The sequence below is a fragment of the Lissotriton vulgaris genome, chromosome 3_1 (genome assembly GCF_964263255.1).
Source record: "Lissotriton vulgaris chromosome 3_1, aLisVul1.2, whole genome shotgun sequence".
NCBI classification, from domain to species: Eukaryota; Metazoa; Chordata; class Amphibia; order Caudata; family Salamandridae; genus Lissotriton; species Lissotriton vulgaris.
In genome coordinates, this window is record NC_141689.1 from 1,138,805,924 (window position 1) to 1,138,829,597 (window position 23,674).

At 46.5% G+C, this 23,674-nt stretch overlaps 1 protein-coding gene across 1 annotated transcript in view; it reads left to right on the plus strand.

Annotated features, from left to right (window-relative positions):
* LOC147727569 (E3 ISG15--protein ligase HERC5-like) overlaps nucleotides 1-5,705 on the plus strand; it is a 479,269-nt gene extending 473,564 nt beyond the window's left edge. Inside the window, exon 23 of the mRNA XM_086963137.1 lies at nucleotides 5,340-5,705. Within this exon, the coding sequence (XP_086819263.1) occupies nucleotides 5,340-5,557 (218 nt within the window). The 3' untranslated portion in view covers nucleotides 5,558-5,705. The remainder of the gene's footprint in view (nucleotides 1-5,339) is intronic.
* The last annotated feature ends 17,969 nt before the right edge of the window (nucleotides 5,706-23,674 follow it).

The window sequence follows — 23,674 nt, forward strand, 5'->3', positions numbered from 1 at the left end:
CTTCACTGGCGCGGATTACGAACGTTTCCTGCTCCGACAAGCTCGCCAACTCACTTAGGAGTCGGTTGATGTATTCTACGCGCGTCTTAAGAAGCTAGCCAGCACGTGCACGCTCCCGGACGCGGAGGACGAAATTCGCGCCCAATTCATTCAGGGGTGTGCCTCTCTGAAGCTGCGGGAGAGGGTGCTAGAAACGGACGCCATGCCCATGCGCGACATCCTCGCTTTAGGACGCTCTAAAGAACTCTCCAAGGCTCGTGCAGCCCACATGGAGCCAAATCCAGCAGTCAAAGTCAAGACAGAGCCGGTGTGCGCGGTCAAGTCACAACGTCCAGACAACCGGACGAGACCTCAGAGGAAAGACCAGCCACATCAGCCCCAGTCCACCCGCGATCGAACCTGCATTTGGTGCGGAGGTGCCACCCCACACAAAGGCGCCTGCCCAGCCCAAGGTAAAATCTGCAGCGCGTGCGGGAAAGCCAACCACTTTGCGAGCGTCTGTTTGTCGTCGCAGCGGAAGAAACAAAGCGGCCCACCCAGGAGGGCGCGACAGGTGGCGCCACTACCGAACACGTCAAACAAGCAGCGACATGGACGACGACGAGGAAGACGCCGCTTCAGTCCACGTGGTGCGCATGCTTAACACCTTGGCTGCCACGTCGTCAAACGAACCTATGTGCACCGTCCAAGTCCATGGCCAAGCAGTCAGAGCCCTCATCGACACCGGCGCGACGATAAACCTCATGGCCGCCAGTGTGTACCAGTGCCTGGAAGACGCTCCCACGCTTCACCCCACCAGAGTGCAAGTGTTCGCCTACGGAACCCGGCGCCCATTGCGCCTGTGCGGAGTATTCCGAACAACCGTGTCTCACAATTCCATGCAGCTGCAGACAAAGATCTACGTCTCTCAAGAAGGTTCAGGGTTCCTCCTTGGTTGCAAGACCGCACGAGAACTCGGACTCATACACTTTGCCCTAACTGTACAAGCTCAAGGTCTAGATCATCTGGTCGCAGAACATTCCTCGCTGTTCGAAGGTATCGGATGTCTACGAGGCCCCCCCGTCCGACTCCACATTGACCGATCAGTGGCCCTAGTAGCCCTCTGGCACAGGCGGATTGCATTCCACCTCCGGCCCAAAGTGGAAGCCGAGCTGAAGATGTTAGAACAAGCCGGAATCATCGAACGAGTGACTGGACCCACCCCGTGGGTATCCCCCATTGTCGTGGCCAAAAAGCCGAAGCAACCCGAAGCGGTGAGAATATGTGTGGATATGCGCCTCCCCAACCTGGCCATTAAAAGAGAACGTCATCTGACGTCAACCATTGATGGCATCATCGGGGAACTCGCAGGGTCCAAGTGGTTCTCCAAGATGGACCTGAGATCGGGGTACCAGCAGATCCCGCTTCACCCAGACTCGCGTCCAATCACGACCTTCTCCACACACGCCGGCCTGTGGAGATACACGAGGCTCAACTTCAGCATCTCAAGCGCCGCCGAGGTGTTTCAAAATATCATCCACAACGTCCTTTAAGGCCTCGACGGAGTACTAAACGTGAGCGATGATATCCTGGTGCATGCCCCGACTCTGGAAGAACACATCAGGCGCCTCCAAGCAGTATTCAACCGTCTAAAGGAGAGAGGACTGACTCTCCACAAAGACAAATGCGAGTTTCTGCTCAAAGATATAAGTTTCTTCAGATACAAGTTCTCCGATCAAGGAGTAGGCCCAGACCCAGAAAAAGTGAGAGACATCCACAACGCGCCAGCACCCACCTCTATAACAGCAGTCCGCAGTTTTTTGGGCATGGTGACATGCTGTGGGCGTTTCATAAAGGATCTGTCAGACTTAACTGGACCACTTCGCGACCTCACGAAGTCAAATACCACCTGGAGGTGGGGCCCGAAGCAACAAGAATCCTTTGTGAACATGAAAGCAGCCCTGTCAGCTGACACAACACTGGCATACTTCAACCCACAAAACGAATCACAACTGCTAGTTGATGCCAGTCCCACCGGTCTGGGAGCCGTCCTGTCACAACGGCAACCATGCGGAGAATGGGCCCCCGTAGCGTACGCCAGCCGTACCCTCACGCCTACCGAACAACGCTACTCCCAAATTGAGCGGGAGGCCATCGCTATATTGTGGGGGTGCCGCCACTTCCACATTTACCTCTATGGACACCCTTTTTCAGTAGTTACCGACCATAAGCCCCTCATACCACTATTCCAAGGCTCTTCCTCTCGCCCACCCCCGAGGATTGAGAAGTGGGTGCTACAGCTGCAGGAGTTCCAATTCACAGTGGAATACCGGCCCGGCACGCGTAATCCTGCAGACTATCTGTCAAGGCACGCCCGACCAGTTACCGACGCGGAAGCAGCCGAAGCAGCAGCCACAGAAGAGTACGTCCGACTAATCGTTGAAAGGTCAAGGCCACGTCCCATGTCCCTGGAAGAGGTATCAAGAGCCACTAAGGACGATGACTGTCTCCAAATCGCGATCCATGCCATAGAGTGCGGTGACTGGAAGGCACTCCAGAGCCCAGCATCCTTTCGCACCTCTGACGCCCAAGCCATCCTGAAAGCCCTGTACCAAGTCCGACACGAACTGTCAGTCTCAACCGAAGGTTGCCTCCTGAGAGGCCCCCGCCTGGTGCTACCCAGCAGCCTAACCCAACAAGCCGCCTTACTGGCACACGGATCGCACCAAGGGATCGTCAAATCCAAAAACAGGCTCCGGAGCAAGGTGTGGTTCGCGGGGCTCGACAGAGCAGTTGAAGAGGTGATCCATAGGTGTCCAGTGTGTCTTGCGACGAGCCTTCCAAACCCTCCGGCACCAGTGGTAACCGAAGAAGGCCCCACATCCCCGTGGGTGCGAGTGAGTGCAGACTTCGGCAGTCTCCCTGGGGGCAAGTACATGTTCGTCGTGGTGGACGATTTCTCTCGCTACCCGGAAGTAGAAATTGTGTCATCAACGGCAGCCTCGGAAGTAATACCAAAGTTCGAAAAGATAATTGCCACCCACGGGCTCATGAAGGAAGTCCGCACTGACAACGGACCCCCATTCAACGGCAACGAATTCACGGAATATCTTCAGAGCCAGAGCATTAAGCACAAACGGATAACGCCAAGATTGCCACAGGCCAACGGAGAGGTCGAAAGACTAATGAGAACTTTGAACAAAACGATACAAATTGCAGTTGCAGACGGCCAGTGCATGGAGCTGGCCATCTACCAATTCCTCCGAGAGTACCGCCTGACCCCGCATTGCACCACAGGAGTCTCCCCAAGCCGACTCTCCTTCAATCGAATCATGGCGGACACTATTCCGCACCACCCAGCGTGGGAGCTCGCTCCAAACCCCAGAAACCGGTCCATGGAGCAGCGCGCCAAAACCAACCAGGAAGCGTCCCGACGGAGAAGAGCAACAGACAGCGCCATACAAGTCGGGGACACAGTTCTGGTGAAAGACCGCCACCCCGGAGGAAAGTTCCGTCTGCCCTTCGAACTGTACCCATGGACTGTGACGGAGATAAACGGAACCATGGTCACAGCGGTCAGGAACGGAGAATCTGTCACAAGAAACATCTCGTTTTTCAAGCAAGTACCAGAGACCCTGACCCGGATGAGTGGTACCCGACTCCTCAACGCCGACCATCAGGACCGGTGAGAACAGACGCTGCAACGGGCCAACCAGAAGACACCACCCCGAGCGTCCACGTCACGGAGAAACCAGCGGAAGAGTCCAACGTCAACGAGACCAAAGGCGCAGAAGAGTCACCCACAGCTACGGGGGAAGGCCGAAGCCAAGCAAGATACAGCCTGCGTCCGTGCCCAAAGCCTTCCAAGAGGTATCGTGACTTTGTGGCACAGTGCTGGCGTTGAACTGATCGAGATGGCTGACCCCGCCGAGAATAAAGTAAGACTGTTCTGTTTTTGATATTCTAAATGGTATGGGTTTTACCTGTTGAGCAGAGACTAAACCAGAGACAGTTGGTGAACTTTGTTTGAATGCAGCAACCACAACTTTCACAGCATGTTCGCTGACCTGATAGACTATTGAGTATCTGTGCACCTGTTTTCAGTTTTCATTTCATCCCTAGGTAAAGGAGGAATGTAGTGTTGCTGCCAGTGGGGTGTACCACTGCAGCACACGCCCCCTCCCACTGTTCCTTACTGTTTCGCCCCTCAAGCGTGAAAGGGCTTTGGTAGAGCCCAGACGTAAGCGTGGACACGCTACAATGTTAATAAAGAGCCCAGGGCCCTGGGCGTGATCAGGGGGTTACTAGCCACCGATAGTAACGCGTGTGTCCCGTGTCCCTATTTTCTAGGCCTAGACCAGGACAATACACCATCCATCCTGCATCCATCATTCATTCATGCATGAGGGCATACTGATATGTTGTGGGTATTAAATTGCTTAATAAACTACAATATTGGAATTAGAATTAGTAGAGGGGATCTTATGTTATCATTACACCTGTCAAATGACTGCATTGTTACTTCATTCAGTGTGTTTAAGAGTTTAGTGAAAAACGTTTTCTGCACAGGAAAATGTATGTTTATTTCGGTTTTCATACTTACAGACTGTCTTCCTCTGTTCTAAGTTCGGTTTCTATGTAGTGGGCCTCCTGGCGCTGATACACTAACAGTCAAGATCAGCGCAATGTGTCTGATAGAGACAGTGCTCAGGAGCGCGGCCGGAGCTCCCGGACTTGTGTTCCCCTCTCACCCCACCTCGCCGTGGTAATAACTCAATGCCTTTTTTGAACCACCTTTTCAGTATATTTTCCACAAACACATTTCCACATGAAACACGGCACGTGTGCCCTACGCCATTGGCAGCAGAGTGGTTGAAGTGACAGGAGTTGACTGACCAGCCAATCCTGGCGCTGTATGCCAGGATTGGCTGGGGGGGCACCATGACTAGCGCAATTTTTTAAAATATTCGTATTTGGCTTTTAGTGACCACGCGGTAGGCCCATGGGGCTTAGTGGGGCTACGCTCCTACGCCCCAATGGACGCACCGCGCCTGGGATTAAGTAGTATATTTTTCACGGTTTGGCACTTGTTCACAAGACTGTCTTTTTCTTAGCAATGGATATGCATGTTCTCATGTATGATATGTTATGCAGATATGCAGAGCGCACTATCACCCGAACCATCCTTTACAGCTGCCATGTTTTGATAGAAGTTGTAAGGGTGTTTTGTGGAGGGCTTTTTAGCGCTTTGCATATTGTTATCACTTTCCTTCACCTAGGTGTGTTACCAATTCTGTATCTGTATATCTGTATATTCCTGCTTCCTGACATTTATCTTTCCCATTCCCTCCTCAATTCAGTGTTTCTCGTGGGAAGTGACAGCGTCCCTGTTTTTGGAATGGACTTTTTAAAGATAACGATTATGTCCAGCCCTTCATTTACTGAAGATCATCTTCCTTATGCACAAACCTGCTTCCTGACCCTAAAACTTCCGCCATACTCTAAGAAGGAAGTTCTGAAGGAAAAGCTGCTGTTGGCTATCTGCCACAACCGCGGATTCCACGAAGAAATTCAATAAATTCATATTTGTAACTTTTTTGAACATTGTAAAATAACGTAATTTTGTAAAAAAAATGTGAGTATGTATATTTAAAATGTTGCTAATATATTCTGTACAGAAATGGGTTGTAACATAATGATGAAATAAAATTTGAACTTTATTTTTAGAACTGACTGTGGTATAAGAGATTGAAATTTTTCCTTGACATCCAAAGCTTCAGTTGAAAAACTAGTCGTTTTTTTACCGTTGCTAAATACAAATTTTAATTGTCTATTTGGATAGTGAAGAGGTGTGGCGCCGCGTCCAGGGCGACTGACGTTGGAATCTGGGGATCAGGATTCAATCCCCGGTGCCAACAACAGATTAGCCCAGCACCTTGTGACTCTGGGCAATAGCTTGCTTAATCTTCCCGACGGCCCCCATCGCCTAGAGACCCTTACGGGTGATTGTTTGCGCTTTACAAATGTGGATTATTATAGCAAATCAAAATATTTCTTTGTAATTTTCAAAAAGAAATTGCTTTTTTATGAAGTTTTGTTGAAAGCATTTGGTGCCAAGATGCAAGCATTGATGAGTCCAAGTTCTCTCATGACGCATCTATTCAAAGGCGTTTTCTCCCTTAGTGTCTCGTGAGACTTGTGTGGAGTGGCTTTGATGTGTCTTTGGATGCACCCTCTCAGTGTTAAGTTTGATTGTTTGCTCAGGCTGGAGAGTGAGGGGTCCATTGTACATACCTAGATGTATCCCTCCCAATGGATATGTGAACTGTGAGGAGCCAGATGAGTGGATCCAAGTTCTGCTTCTGTCAGATGCTTCCAGTACAGCAATTGCTGGGTGTCTCCGAGTCAGTGGTATAAGTAGCAGCGTCAAAAGAGGGTCTCCAATTAAGCTAGATGCCTACATGACATCTTGTCCTTGTATTATAGCTTGGGCATTCCATCTGATTGTCCTCCTCGCCATCCTAATAGTTTGATCCATTTATGTTTTGCTTCTTGGTGGCATCGAGTCAGCCCCAAAAACAGCATTATTTTATTCCATATTGTACCCCAATACTGTTGTCCCATCAAATTGGCCTTGTGGCTTTGTGCAAGGAACACATTTGCTCAATCTACCTGGTCCAGCTTAGTTATCATTTAGCTGATTGTATTATTGCTAATGTACTATGTCCCCTACTAGTTCAGTTCCATCTTAGGGTCGCTCTCTTCTGTTATTTTCCCTGAGCTGTGATTCTGTGTTCCACTTACGTCAAATAATGTGCCACTCTGCCACTTGGTCAGTGTTCATTTTATTTAAAAAAAAATGTTAACTTTGTTTATTGCCATTTTTCAGTGCAACAACACTTGAATTACAAAGTGTGGTAGACACTTCGTTGGCAGTCCATGAATACATCCGTACAGTACATAGATTGAGTTTGAATGCACAAGACCCAACACATAGCAGTCGGTATAGGCATGGGTGGTGGACAAAATGTCACAGCAGTCTCATTAGTGGTCAACCTCCTAACCATGCGGCCCATCTTTCTCAATTTAGGGGGGTGGTTTGCGATGGTGCATCCCCATCTTCCGTGTCTGTTGCAGCTGCTCAGAACATATATCTAGTGAGCGGTTTGCAGACATCACAGGGTTGTGAGCAAGGGGGCAGCAACTCCGCGTAAATATTGTTCTGCTCCTGACAGTTAGTAAGGTCAGTCAACCCTTCCTTAAATTTGGGCACTCTGCCCCTCCCCGATCTGCAGGCAATTTTGCGTTTGGCCACAAGTAAGCCCATCGCCAGAAATCTTTTAACGCGACCTTTGTGTCCTGGAAGGTATCCCAGGAGACCCATTTCTGGTGTAAGATCAAGTTGCACTCCTATCATGTCTCCTAAGGCCTTCCCCACATCAGTCAACTATGTACCTACATTCCCATGCTACATGTAGAAAACCCGCTCCCTCCTGTTTACAGTGGTCGCATCTGATGCTTTCTCGTAATTGGAGTTTGTGTAGCCTCACCGGGGTATAATACATTCTATGGAGGAATTTAAAATTAATAATTCTAAACCTGCTGCTAGCAGTGATGCATTCAATTTGTTGGCAGCTGTACACCCAGGCCTCCTCCGTAAAAGGATGTCCCAATTCCGCTTCCCACCCCTGTTTTGCTTTCAGAGTATTGTGTGTCCCCGCCCCTAAGGAGGCTTTATATATGCGGGACACAGCATGTGGCGCCCCTGCCTGTAACGTTTGTTGCAATGGGAGCAATGTGGGAGGTTCCTCTGAGAACGCAGGAGTAATAGCTTTGACAGCTTGTCGCAAACGAATATATAGGAATCGGTCCATGGTGGTGGGTGATGTGCTGCCTAAAAATGTGGCCGCATTTCTTAACAGCCCCTGATGGTACATGTCTCCCCAAGTATTTATGCCTAGTTTGAGCAGCATGCGCTTACGAATCCCTTCCTGTGTGACTGGCAGGTTATGTTGGTCGAGCAGAGGGAGTAGCGGGGAATATAGCAAGGGAACTTGGGACCTTTTGGCAATGGCGCGGTGGACCTCCTTCCCCCGGCTGTTTTGTCAACTGCACCCAGGAACCCCACAAGCGCCATAAGCCCCTGCTACACTTTCCTAAAACCGGTGGCGTGTGAGAGCACGGATATGTCGTCGCAACAACTATGCGACGATATTTCAGGCTTTTTCACTGATAAGATTGACATTATCTATGAAAAAAATCAGGGCGTCCATCCTACCCACTAGTAATCACATAGTTCACACGCAGGTGAGAATGGGTGCAGCGTTAGATACTATATCACACAAAATCTTGATCGAATGAATGGCTGAGTGTGGATTGGAGGGCATGGCACTGGCTTGGCTAAAGAGCTTTCTTTCCGTGTGTCACCATGGGTGAGTTTCGGTCGGATGAGGTTAAGATCACCAAGGGGGTACCACAGGGCTCATGTTTGAGCCCGATCCTTTTTAACATCTATGTGCCCCCCTTGCAAATATTATGAGAGCCTTTAGTTTTTGTCCAGTGTCCTATGCTGACGATACCCAGCTGCTTTTTCCGTTTAAAACTCTAACTTCGGAGGTTAAGCAATCTTTCTCCGAAGGGATGAAAGCGGTATCCAAGTGGATGTCTTCCAACTTTCTTCAGTGTAATGTTGGTAAGACTGAGTTTATGCTCTTCAGTGAGGCCAAGATATTATGGTCTCCTGACTGATGGCCACTAGATCTGGGCCCAGTTCCTGAACCAAAGCAAGTTATCAAGAACTTGGGGGTCCGCCTTGAACAGGAGCTGTCATTTAAACAACATGGAAATTACACAGTGGTGTCAAGTTTCCATGTGATAGGACTCCTTCGTAAGGTATTTCCACTCCTCCCTGACTCCACTAGAAAGACTCTAGTCCAGGCTTTAGTGCTTAGCCGGCTCGACTACTGCAAACGAAGAAGTACTGGACCGATTTCAAGTGATACAGAACACTGCGGCCAGGTTGGTCCTCAATGCTTCCGCCAGATCCCCTTCTAAACCTCTGCTAGCAAAACTCCATTGGCTATCTGTCCGCAAAAGAGTACATTTCAAGATATGCTGTATAGTACATAAGGGACTACATGACTTAGGACCCTCTTATCTGGCAGAGAAATTTGTCCCATATGCTCCCACACGTACCCTTAGCTCAAGTAATCAGCTCCTTCTGAGGGTGCCCATGATTAAAAGGGCTAGACAGGGAGGTAAAGCACTGTCAGTGGTGGGCACAACATTATGGAACAAACTTCCTCTTCTGCTGAGACAATGCGTGGATCATTTTGTTTTTAGGAAAAAACTGAAAACTTTTTTGTTTCAGGCCTAATCAGCTAGCCTAAATTTAATCATACATGAATCTCTGTTCAGGACTAATTGCCCCATCTATGCCACTGTTGTTTCAGGAGCGCGGAGATACTCCTTCGGGAGTTTATTCAAGCGCGTTATAAACCTGCAAATAAATAAGGGGTACCCCTGACACAAAAACCACAGTTCTGATCTGACTTCCAACAAAGAGACTCGTGTCTATGACAACAGGATCTGCAAAAAGCAAAGGCACGATACGCTGCACCTGTGGTAACCTTCCTGGAACTGCATGATTGCGACTCGTTCTGGACCAAAGACTTGTTTCCCCAGACATAGGGACCCCTGTGAGAGCCAAAGGCAACTCGAGACTCCTTTGGAATAGTGGCACTAGTCCCCTGCAGTCCACAGGTAAAACAATGTGGCAGAACCAAAGAATGGCTGACCATCAGGCCCTCCGAGGGATATCCCAAAAGTAAACCATCCAGTGCATTGTGGGAAACGTAGTCCTGACCTCCAGCATGTTGAAGGTTGCTACTGCTTTCCCCTGGATGTCGAAGTATCCTTTAGTTGACCTTACCGCTGCCAAGGCTTATTTTTTGCCAGTCTGGCAATCTCCACCTTTACTTGATGCTGCAACTCAAGGGAACTCTGCAACACCTTCATCAGATGACAGCAGTGGCTTAGTTGTTAACTTTTTGCACTAATATACTCACCAGCACAGTGTAAGCAGTAAAGCAAGCTCCCCCGCAGCTCCCGCTTCAGCACCTCGGGCAGCCAGTAGAACTCTGCACCCAGGCTTCTCGAGCCAGGTAAAATTGAACTGGCTGTCGTGGCTTGGTCCTGGGACCCCACATCACCTTTACCCGCCTTGGGTTCCAAGAAACTCAGAGAAATGCAATTCCCTTGAACAGGACTAAACAGTGTTCAGAAAATACAATTAAAACCCAAATCAGAAAAAAAAATCATATATATCATGACACACTGAATAAAAATAGAAATGACAATTTATTATGTATTCATACAGTAAAGATTCCACTAAATTACAATAAGTTCTTAACCTAAACACATAAAAAAATAAGTAAAAACAAATTAATACAACATGTGAATAACATAACATTCAATTATGAGCCGCATAATCAGTAAAGGAAAGACAGAAACAGCCAGACATAAAAATTGTACAATGCTCTTAGTATATTCGGACTCCTAGTTTCCCACATCCATGTCGTATGTACAGAACATCGATTTATCAACAACGATGGAGGAGTCTTGAATTATACATTAAAAAAGCGTTGACGCGTTTCAGTGGATATTCTTGCTTTGTGCCACCTTTTTCCAAGACTAAAAATGATATCTGTCGTAACCAGGGAGTCATATGGTTTCCCTGTAAATAGATATACAACATATTATAACAGGTTAACATAGGCTAGTTGATAAGTCACATACAATACATGATCAGAAAAGGAAATGCATGTAACTGTCTCCTACACATAGTTTAAACCTACTGGTTAACATTTTCGGTTTGTAAGAGAGATTAACTACCCTCCATTTGCTAATGGACTCGTGTTTCGTTTGTCTATTTGGAACAGGTGTCATAGGAGGGACCGGATCGACCTGTTTATTATTACTGTTTTCATGTATAAGTGAAATACATATAAACCTATGGTGGGTCGATGTAAAGGAATACTTTTATCATTCATATGAAAGATTAACTAAAAGACTAGGTCAATTGTTATAGTGTTAAGAATGACCTAGATTGTAGAGGAACTCTGCTCTACTTTATCATGTTGAGAAATTTACAGAAATATTATCTACCCTCCAACTTCTAAGATGAACGGTGATAGATAATTGTTACATAGGAATTTGTGTTTATGCCAAAATAGGCCTAAATGGGAAACGATCTATTGTTTGGAGTGCTACTCCTAAATAACCGGAAACATGTCTTACCCAAAATCTTAAAAGAAATGCAGAATTATTCTCAGGGGCGGGTTTCTAAAATTCTCGCAGGAAAGGACGATACCCTCGGAAAAAGCCACTGGCCTGTAGTACAAGTGATACGGAAAAGAGATAAAGAACTAAGCTGTGAGAGTTGTTAGGACATCTATCCACTGGTCTATTAATGTCCTCAAAGATCTGAAAATACCTTATCATATAGAGCGCGGTATGTTCTTATATTCCCTTTATTTTGGCTGAATAGGCTGCACCTCATTCGCTTAAAAAAAAATCTTGTCATATTTTTCAATGCAACCTAAAAGAACACGAAAAGCGATTTAAGACTCAATTGGGTGCTATAGACGTGAGACTGGATGTTCGATCTTTACTAGGTATAAGGGAATGCAGTCAGGCATACCTGCATTTGATTTGCAGGCGAGAAGGCACGGTATAGGAACACACTTAAGATTAGCTCCTTGCCACAATCAGCATAAACACAGCCAGGCCGAGTCTGCGAGTCTCAGGTACGAGAGTATTAAGCTGTAAAAGACCGGGTAGATATGGAGCGTGTCAGAGTGCATAATTCATAAAGTGGTCGAGAAAGAATAGCGTCTAGGGTAGATGCGAGCATTAAGTTATGCATGACAGCGCTTACCTACTATGAAGGCTCTTGGCGCCGGAACATCTATCTCCGTGGCGTTTCCCGAGTTTGTATGTAAACGCTCCATGATTTAAGTATCCACCAGCCAGGTGGGATAGGTTTACAAGTCAACCTATCGAAAATCGGTATCTCGTAGCTACGTAATTTACATAGAGAAAGGCGTCTCCTAATAGGTTCAGACTTGGAGACATGAGTAAAATCGCCCGCAAGGTTGTGAAGTTTCCTATCTGGTCCGCTGCCCTGGAGTTGTGAGTGTGGATTGGTAAGGAGAAACATCCAAGTTTCCACCAATCTAAATAGATAAACACTAGCTAAGTGGTCCGCAAATATGCACCACGTCGGACTCCTTCTCGTTAATCGCACCGTAAGGAAGAAGAAAATAAACCGCGCGGGGATGTTAATAATGCCTCTGGGACCTGTCTGGATTTTACAGATTGATTGAGCCGGACTAACAATGTCACGAGCGAAACTGCAAGAAGCAAAGTGCTCGAATATAATCATCGGAATGTGTACAACAATGTAATGTTATAGGAGGAAATGAGCATTTCCTCATTCCAGAGGAGACACACGGTGCATTAAGGGCGAACCGTCATATACTAAAGGATAGTACACTTCAATTCAGATAGACACAGTGCTGGTCATAAGTAACGGGCCCAAGTTGTTGGTTGGATATGTAAGCCAGGCTGCTGGCAAAGATCAGTGGACGTAATGTGAGCCCAAACTAGTAGTGGGATACAGGACGACCTCAAACTACTATTTCTTAATGAGAGGGTGCCGCAGGTAACATGGTAAGCCGGGCTCCTGGCATAAATCGATAGATGTATTAAAGAGATCGATATACCATGTGAGACCTTTTAATTGGCTATATTATATACACTTGGCCCAGTCTTCCCTAGTATTTAATCCTTTGTAAATGGTATCCAAGTAACAAAAATACCATTGTTCTCGTGTTTTTCTCATTTTCTCAATATCTCCTCCTCGTCTAGTCGTTCTAATTTTTTCTAGAATAAACCAACTCAGGTCTTCGCATGAGTGGTTGAGCTCTCTAAAATGATCGGTGAGGGGTGCGTTGCATTTGTTGGTCCGGATTGCCGACTTATGTTCGAGAACCCGCAGACGTAGTTCTCTGCTTGTCTCGCCTACATAGCCCAGATTGCATGGGCACAGGAGTACGTACACGACATTTTGACTGCGGCAATTGTTGAACGAATTAGGGATAAGTTTCTTACCATTGTATTCGAGAGTGGTATTAACAATACAATGGGGGCAGATAGAGCAGTTACCACATTTAAAATTTCCTACTGCTTTGGTTCCTGTCAATGTGAGCTGGGTCTCTTTTTGAGGTTTATATGTGTGGACCAGATAATTCCTCAACGTTTTATTTCTCCGGAAGGAGAAAAGGGGTTTAGCAAGTTCTTTATCTGAGTCAAAATTAAGGATCTTCCAGTTTCTGTTAACTATGTTTTTGATCTGATTGCTGACGTGTGAGTATTGGGTCACAAAGGTAATTCTATATATATTAGTATCGGGACAAATTTTATTTTGGTCTAATAGGCTGTCTCTATTGTAAAATCGTGCACGTTTGAAAGAATTTTTAATAAGCTTATTCGGGTAACCTCTTTCTTTCAGCTTCCTCTTGGTTGTTTCTGAATGTTTATAAAAATCCTCCAGATTAGAGCAATTTCTCCTCAATCTGAGAAAATCGCCAAAAAGCACATTGTCCTTTTGTGCTTTCGGATGATTACTAGAGTAATGTAGAAGAGAGTTTTTATCAGTCGGCTTGGTGAACAGCTCAACCTTGAGGCTACCTTCTACCTCTCTAATGATGATATCTAAAAACTCTACCCTAGAGTTGCTATGATGTCCGGTGAATTTTAAATTCTGATCCCCCAAATTCAGCCATTCTAAGAAGCTGGTTAGTTCCTCGCTGGCACCGCTCCAGACGAAAATGATATCGTCTATGTAGCGATGCCAGCAGGAAATGTTCTCGAAAAAAGGGGCAGCTTCATTGTAAATGTGCTTCAACTCAAAGTCACCCACATATAAGCAGGCCAGGTTGGGGGCACATGTGGCCCCCATACTGGTCCCCTTAATCTGGAGATATAGTTCGTCCTTAAAGAGAAAGAAATTTCTCTTGAGGACCAAGAAGATGCATGACATAATGAAATCAATATTGCCTCCTCTCAAATCCTCTGTTTCCAGGATTGAGGCTACAACCTCCATGGTGTCATTTTGTGGAATATTCTTGTAGAAGACTGCAAGTGACCAATCGCCACTAATGCTTTTTCGAATTGATTGCAAAGCTAAAGTTCTGCAGTATTAAATTGCTGTGATTTATTTTTCCTTTTAAAATCCATCACTCCAGTTATATGTTATCTGTGTTCGTTTTAGTGTTAAAATGAATATAAAAATCTGCTTTATTTTTATAAATTAGTGTTGGATTTCTATTGAGTTGTGTCAATTAGGTATAGTCCATTCTAGTACTCTGAAATGTTTCACACATGTTCCTCTAGTAAAGCCTGACTGCCCTTTGCCACACTACCAGGACAGAGCTAAGGATTTTTTATTGTGAATCTAAGAGCCATCCTTGGGGTATTGCGAGAATATTACATAGTGAAGCCTAATCAGTCACACTGAATATTAGTCCCCTTTCCTACAGGTACTCAACTTCACCTGACTAAAGCTCTGAGTGAGGTAATGCATAATCTGTGGCTAGTTGATGCATGGTGTTTGCGTAACCCGTCACAGAAGGCGTATATATATCACTCTCAAACTCACAACAAATTCAGCAGATCAGACATGGTGCTGGTGGTCGGGGTACCCATCGCTGAACAGGTGACTGTCTCGCATTCCGCTTGGTTCTTGTCTGACCACTCTCCTGTTTGTTGTATGTTGAAGTGGATGGGTGCCGGTGTGGATATTGCGGTTGAGGTCCTGTCAGACACAGTGGGTAAGGAGGCGCTCTCTCAGTCGTTGCCCGACTGTATGGAGCTGAATTGGGGCTCCACAGCATGTAGGGCCACCAAATGTGAGGCTATGAAAAGAGTTTTGCATGGGCAGTGTCTGGGGTTGACGTGTGGGGTGCGGTGCCAGCTGCAAAAAGAACCATTCAAAATATTCATTTTGACAACTGGATTTGATCTGATAAGTACAGTTGGGTGGCTCGGGTCAACTTGATGAGTAGTTATGAGTAAGGTTGCCCAGAGGTGCCTGGAGCAGCTGGAGTTTTATTATTTCGCTGCCACTATGCAGCATGCTGTCTGGTGGATGGCATACAGCAGCAACTGGGAGAAGGACTACTAATGAATTTGGTTAACGTCGCTGAGCTCCCGGCATTGTTGATGGAGGGAACAGGCACTTTACCATATGTGGCTAGCTGTATAAAGCTGTGGTGACAGATGGCACTAGTCGCCCTTTACGCGTCCAGCTGACCTAGAAGATCAATTTGGCCACATCCCTAATGGATACTGACTGGGCCAGAGTTTGTGCCCTGAAGAGGAATGTATCCAGCCAGTGGCGGCTGGTGACATTTGTAAGTGGTGAGGCGTAAAAGTAGCGGGCGACGCACTGTGGCGACCAAGCGTAATGTATCAAGGGGGTTTGAGAAAATTTTGAAAAAAGAGCAGGGTAATGGTGCATTCTCAAGGATATTTCAGAAAGCAAGAATGTTAATAAAGCAATTGGGAAAGTGTAGCAATTACATCAATAACGTTTTTTTATATGTGGAAATGTTACCCAGGCGTGGGATTCGATCATTCATGTAATACTCAATATTTATATATATATAGATATGTATATACATATATATATATGCGCAAAAGACTCCCAACAGCAACTACCCATCCGCAAGGAATAGCAAGCAGGAAACGGACCACAGGATCTGATCGGAGGTCTTTATTCGGTCAGGTTTCTGGTATAAAAGACAGCAACAACGCGTTTCGGGCTCGAGAGCCCTTGATCACATGCATATATATATATACTAGCAGCCCGTCCCGACGTTGTCCGGGAGCAATCATGGCTCAGGGCCCCCGCCCGCCCTGACGTTGTGCAGTATTATGCCCCTATGTTTACTTTGTACGCTTTTGTAACCTGCCCACGTCACTTTTTCCTCCTGTAATGCCCCGTTTGGTACCTTCTCCCGATTGTCATTTTATCTTTAAGCTGACCGCTCCACTTTGTACGCTTTTGTAACCTGCACACGTTTCTTTTTCCTCCTGTAATGCCCCGTTTGATACCTGCCCACGTCACTTTTTCCTCCTGTAATGCCCCGTTTGCTACCTTCTCCCGATTGTCATTTTAGCTTTCAGCTGACCGCTCCACTTTGTACGCTTTTGTAACCTGCACACGTTTCTTTTTCCGTTTGGTACCTGTGGCTCGCTCACCGCTCCTCTCCGCCGCCGCTCCTCCCTCACGTTTGCTTTGCTCACTGCTTACTTGGCGCCCTACCTCATCCGCCGCTCCTCACTGCCTGCCCGCCGATCCTCACCGCCTGTCCCCCGCTCATGTCCGCTGCTCCTCCGCTCATCACTGCTCCTCCCCGCGCTGATCTCCGCTGCTCCTCGTCACTGCTCCTCCCCGCGCTGATCTCCGCCACTCCTCTCCGCGCTGATCTCTGCCGCTCCTCGCGCTCGTGCACGCCGGTCCTGATGTAATCACGCACGTCGCGGCCGGCGCTACTTTGAAGGGGCTACTTTTTTTTTACTTATATTTTTTAAATAACGTATTTATTTTTAATTTATATAGCCTATGTCCATCTGCATACCCTGCGAATTACAACGATGTATCGGGTGTGTGGATTGGCGCTGTGGTTCCCGAGTTTACCTTCCTCAAAGGTGCAAAGTTCTTCCTTTATTATAGTAGTATAGATGCAGAATCCGCGGCACTGAGAGAAGAGGAGAGCAAGGGCCTGCGCAAATATCCCATAGCTCAGGAATGGGACGTAATGCTGCTGGAGCTGGAAGAGACAGACCTAGATAGTTCGGGAGACCAGGTGGAGTGACCTCACATATGTAACGGGAGGGGGACGAGAACCACGAGCACCATTGCGACTCACAAGGGCTAGACCAGACCTAGGGCTTTTACCAAATTACAAATAGGCAGAGCCACCCTGACCCAGGATGGGGGATGCACAAGTGAGAACGACCAGGAGACAGCGGGTGGGTTGGCGGGTGGGAAGGTCACGAATAAAGAGTTTACAACAAGTACAAGTATGCTTTAGTATTTAAGGGGACAAAAGCACACATAAATGAATATTTTATCATTATATAGCAATCCAGGAAATCCCAACTCACTGTGTTAATCCAGGAAATCGCAACACACTTGTTTTTTTAATACAAAGTTAAGTGTGAGGCAGAGCACTCTATGGGAGTCGAGTTAACAAACATACTTCAGAAAGAACCCCACCTTAATCTACACAATTAAATAAAAATGATAATCCATAGGGGTGGAGGTCCCATGACTCTTGCTCTCAAGGTCGAAGTGTTAAATGGGACAGGCTTCCCAAAGGCAAGTTCAGTCTTTAGGCACGTTTTCGCTTACGAACAACAAAAGGAAGAACACTCTTCTTTCTTTTCAATACTGCATTACGGATGGGAGATCGTGTCTTGGCTAATGGGCTCGGTTCAGAAATGATGCCCTTCCCATCCTGTTTCCTTAGTTATCCCATTGGTCTGGGTGGTATTGTTTTGTTGGGTATTCCACCTTTCTATGGTTGGGACTCAATCAAGGACACTGGAGCCAACCCGTTGTTGCCCCTGCCCTGGAGGAAGACATAGGCAACAATCACCAGGAGTACAAAGAGCACATCCCAGCGAACGGAATACATCAGCTAACTGAATACAATTGTGCTGGGTGCATCAAGGACACGAACATGGTGCATAATGACCTTCCAGCCCTCCTGGCTGATCAAACACATGAACTTCAAGAGAGTGGCAGTGAGAGCAAAAACAGAAAAAAAATCATGCCAGAATGGAATCCCTTTCACGGCGCGAGACTGTAAGAATTTGCTTCCAGCTGTGGTTTTTTTTTGTAGGAAGAGTGGAGTTGATTTAAAGTCGTAATCTGCAATGTCGACAAAGTTGTAGCGTGTGCTAAAAGCAGATGTCATCTGTGGAAATCTGCGCCGGCTTTCAGAGGTCATGTTCAAACACGCTTGCAACAGGCTCTGCACATGACATTTAACACCCGCGCCCATTGAGGGGTGTTTACATACCTGCGCTGCTCGGCTTTGGAGTTTTTATTTGCGAGACATGCACCGCATCAGAGCAGAAAGCTAAGGTTTTCCATCTGACTCTCAGCTAACAGAGGCACTGTACTAGGACATAGCATGGTTTAAAATGTCATTCTACTTCCAAGAAACTCCCCTCTTTTAAAAGTGAAATGCTTGAAAAACAGATCAAGAGGTTCCTATTATGAGCATTCTAAGGATACAACGCTTGCAGTGTGCGCGGGGTTGTATGACAATCCATCGGTAACAACGCGATCGCGGCAGTTCTCATCGCGGCCATTACATCGTAAAGGCAGCCGCACCGTCCGTTTTCTTATCGCACGTAGTTGCGCCGCAAATGCGGCCATTTAATTGGATCGCGTGTCACATCGGCGATTTTACATCGCGCTACATGACAACGCAAAGTTTGAGGGCACACTTGAATAATTACTCCTTTTTCGTGCCCTTCTGCGCTCTGTTTCCGTCATTTCCCGTGCTCTTGTGCCCTTTGTTGCCCCCGTATTTCGTGCCCTTCTGCCCTCTGATTCTCTCGTTTTTCGTGCCCTTCTGCGCTCAGTTTTACTCTTATTTTTGCGGCCTTCTGCGCTGTGTTTCCATTGTTTTCCGTGCTCTTGTGCCCTCGTATTTCGTGCCCTTCTGCCCTCTGAGTCTCTCGTTTTCGTGCCCTTCTGCGCTCAGTTTTACTCTTATTTTTGCGGCCTTCTGCGCTGTGTTTCCATTGTTTTCCGTGCTCTTGTGCCCCCAGTTGCCCTCGTATTTCGTGCCCTTCTGCCCTCTGAGTCTCTAGTTTTTCGTGCCCTTCTGCGCTCTATTTTACTCGTTTTTCGTGCCCTTCTGCGCTCTGTTTCCCCCATTCCCCGTGCTCTTGTGCCCTCTGTTGCCCCCGTATTTCGTGCCCTTCTGCCCTCTGAGCCTCTCGTTTTTCGTGCCCTGACACTGCAGTCACAGAAAAATAACTTTATCCATGAAAAGCAACATCCATGAATTCCTGACTTCCTGATAATTAAAGGCGGCGAGCTGCACAGCTCCATCTGTGCACAGGCTGTGAGAACGCATTGTGCCTGAGTGACAGACAGGCAGGATGGTTTGCTATGGGTGGCCTGCAACCCGGGAAAAACATTAACAATCACAGGGTGATACAAAGAAGTAACACATTTGGCGATTTTATATAGCGTGAACTTTACCCGAAGGTGTCAGAGCGCTTTACATAAGAACCAGTTGCAAAACATAATGACTGTGGATTACATACGTTACATAATATTTATTTTTGAAGTATTTGGTATTAATGCAATGTTAATAAAATCATAAGTATTTGGTGTTAACGCAATGTCAAGACAATAATACGTATTTGGAATTAATGCAATGTAAGGAAAATAAAAAGGTTGAAACGTGGCTTAATTTTAGCATGGGTCAAGGGTAATTTTCACAATGCATGTTTATCCATCCATCCACCCCCCCACCCAGCACTCATCCATGCATCCATCCACCCATCCATTCATCCATCCGGCATCCATTCATCCATCCGCCATCCATTCATCCATCCATCCACCCACCCTATCACCACACACATATCACCCATGCACCCATCCATCCACCCAGACATCCATCCATTCATCTTTCCGCCATCCATCCATCTATTCATCCACCTGCCATCCATTCATCCATCCACCCACCACACACATATCACCCATACACCCACCCATCCATCCCCCAGGCCCCATACATGCATCCATCCATTATTCATTCATGCATCCATCCACCCATACATCCATCCATGCATCTGCCATCCATTCATCCATCCATCCAACCACCCACTCACCACACACACACACCCACACCCAGTCAGCCACCCAGCACTCATACATGCATCATTCATGCATCTATATAAAAGAATAACTACATATCCGCTGCATTTTTTAATGGCATGTGACAGACTGTGAGGTTTTTTTAATGCTTTTTTAATGGCATGTGACAGTCAGCATTTGGATTTTAGAATCTTGTTACGGTCATTTAGCTGCATTTTCGCTAGCCTCTTTTATTACAATCAGCCGTGTTCAGCGAAGCTTTTGTACAATAAAAGCCTCTTTTATTTCAATCAGCCGTGTTACGATAATTTCGACAAGACTCCTTAAAATGGTGTTACGCTCATTCCCAAAAGCCTCTTTCATTACGCTAATTTCCAAAAGTAAATGTTCAGCGAAGCATTTCCGAGGCCCCTTACATCAGCCCTGTCATTTGTAGAATAAACGCTCATTTTCAAAAGCATCTTTCATTACAATCCCGTCGAAGTTAGCCAATAGGTCATTAACATCGCATGCGTTGAAATTGCATGCGATGTTAATGACATTGCGCCGTCGTACCATGCGATGTGAAGGACGATGCGATGTGAAAGTCACGGTGCGATAGCACCGCGATGTTTTGACCCCGATGCGATGGGTGTTTCCGTGCGCGGTCTAAGAGCTCTCACTCAGCCACACTTTCTCTTGCCCATTCACGCATCACTTATTGATCGCCTCGCTTACTTGCTCATTCACCCACTCACCCAAGCCATTCCCTTATTGACTGACGCCCTGCACACTTACTAACTCGATTACTGAGTTACCGCCGTTCGTCACTGCACGCCGCTCCTCCCCACGCTCCTGATGTCACCACGCAGGTCGTGGCCGGCGCTACTTGCAAGGGACTACTTTATTTTTATTTGTAAATATTTTAAACAACGTTTTATTTTTATTTTTATGTAGCCTATGTCCTTCTGCTTGCCCTGAGGTTTTCTAAGATGTCTTGGGTGTTTAGATTGGTGGTGTAGTTTTCGAGTTTACCTGGCTCAAAGGTGCAAGTTCTCTCTTTATAATAGTAGTATAGATGACAGGGCTGATGTAAGGGGCCTCGGAAATGCTTCGCTGAACATTTACTTTTGGAAATTAGCGTAATGAAAGAGGCTTTTGGGAATGAGCGTAACACCATTTTAAGGAGTCTTGTCGAAATTATCGTAACACGGCTGATTGAAATAAAAGAGGCTTTTATTGTACAAAAGCTTCGCTGAACACAGCTGATTGTAATAAAAGAGGCTAGCGAAAATGCAGCTAAATGACCGTAACAAGATTCTAAAATCCAAATGCTGACTGTCACATGCCATTAAAAAAGCATTAAAAAAACCTCACAGTCTGTCACATGTCACATGCCATTAAAAAATGCAGCGGATATGTAGTTATTCTTTTATATAGATGCATGAATGATGCATGTATGAGTGCTGGGTGGCTGACTGGGTGTGGGTGTGTGTGTGTGGTGAGTGGGTGGTTGGATGGATGGATGAATGGATGGCAGATGCATGGATGGATGTATGGGTGGATGGATGCATGAATGAATAATGGATGGATGCATGTATGGGGCCTGGGGGATGGATGGGTGGGTGTATGGGTGATATGTGTGTGGTGGGTGGATGGATGAATGGATGGCAGGTGGATGAATAGATGGATGGATGGCGGAAGGATGAATGGATGGATGTCTGGGTGGATGGATGGGTGTATGGGTGATATGTGTGTGGTGATAGGGTGGGTGGATGGATGGATGAATGGATGGCGGATGGATGAATGGATGCCGGATGGATGAATGGATGGGTGGATGGATGCATGGATGAGTGCTGGGTGGGGGGGTGGATGGATGGATAAACATGCATTGTGAAAATTACCCTTGACCCATGCTAAAATTAAGCCACGTTTCAACCTTTTTATTTTCCTTACATTGCATTAATTCCAAATACGTATTATTGTCTTGACATTGCGTTAACACCAAATACTTATGATTTTATTAACATTGCATTAATACCAAATACTTCAAAAATAAATATTATGTAACGTATGTAATCCACAGTCATTATGTTTTGCAACTGGTTCTTATGTAAAGCGCTCTGACACCTTCGGGTAAAGTTCACGCTATATAAAATCGCCAAATGTGTTACTTCTTTGTATCACCCTGTGATTGTTAATGTTTTTCCCGGGTTGCAGGCCACCCATAGCAAACCATCCTGCCTGTCTGTCACTCAGGCACAATGCGTTCTCACAGCCTGTGCACAGATGGAGCTGTGCAGCTCGCCGCCTTTAATTATCAGGAAGTCAGGAATTCATGGATGTTGCTTTTCATGGATAAAGTTATTTTTCTGTGACTGCAGTGTCAGGGCACGAAAAACGAGAGGCTCAGAGGGCAGAAGGGCACGAAATACGGGGGCAACAGAGGGCACAAGAGCACGGGGAATGGGGGAAACAGAGCGCAGAAGGGCACGAAAAACGAGTAAAATAGAGCGCAGAAGGGCACGAAAAACTAGAGACTCAGAGGGCAGAAGGGCACGAAATACGAGGGCAACTGGGGGCACAAGAGCACGGAAAACAATGGAAACACAGCGCAGAAGGCCGCAAAAATAAGAGTAAAACTGAGCGCAGAAGGGCACGAAAACGAGAGACTCAGAGGGCAGAAGGGCACGAAATACGAGGGCACAAGAGCACGGAAAACAATGGAAACACAGCGCAGAAGGCCGCAAAAATAAGAGTAAAACTGAGCGCAGAAGGGCACGAAAAACGAGAGAATCAGAGGGCAGAAGGGCACGAAATACGGGGGCAACAAAGGGCACAAGAGCACGGGAAATGACGGAAACAGAGCGCAGAAGGGCACGAAAAAGGAGTAATTATTCAAGTGTGCCCTCAAACTTTGCGTTGTCATGTAGCGCGATGTAAAATCGCCGATGTGACACGCGATCCAATTAAATGGCCGCATTTGCGGCGCAACTACGTGCGATAAGAAAACGGACGGTGCGGCTGCCTTTACGATGTAATGGCCGCGATGAGAACTGCCGCGATCGCGTTGTTACCGATGGATTGTCATACAACCCCGCGCACACTGCAAGCGTTGTATCCTTACCTGGCTCAAAGGTGCAAGTTCTCTCTTTATAATAGTAGTATAGATGACAGGGCTGATGTAAGGGGCCTCGGAAATGCTTCGCTGAACATTTACTTTTGGAAATTAGCGTAATGAAAGAGGCTTTTGGGAATGAGCGTAACACCATTTTAAGGAGTCTTGTCGAAATTATCGTAACACGGCTGATTGAAATAAAAGAGGCTTTTATTGTACAAAAGCTTCGCTGAACACGGCTGATTGTAATAAAAGAGAATAAACGCTCATTTTCAAAAGCATCTTTCATTACAATCCCGTCGAAGTTAGCCAATAGGTCATTAACATCGCATGCGTTGAAATTGCATGCGATGTTAATGACATTGCGCCGTCGTACCATGCGATGTGAAGGACGATGCGATGTGAAAGTCACGGTGCGATAGCACCGCGATGTTTTGACCCCGATGCGATGGGTGTTTCCGTGCGCGGTCTAAGAGCTCTCACTCAGCCACACTTTCTCTTGCCCATTCACGCATCACTTATTGATCGCCTCGCTTACTTGCTCATTCACCCACTCACCCAAGCCATTCCCTTATTGACTGACGCCCTGCACACTTACTTACTCGATTACTGAGTTACCGCCG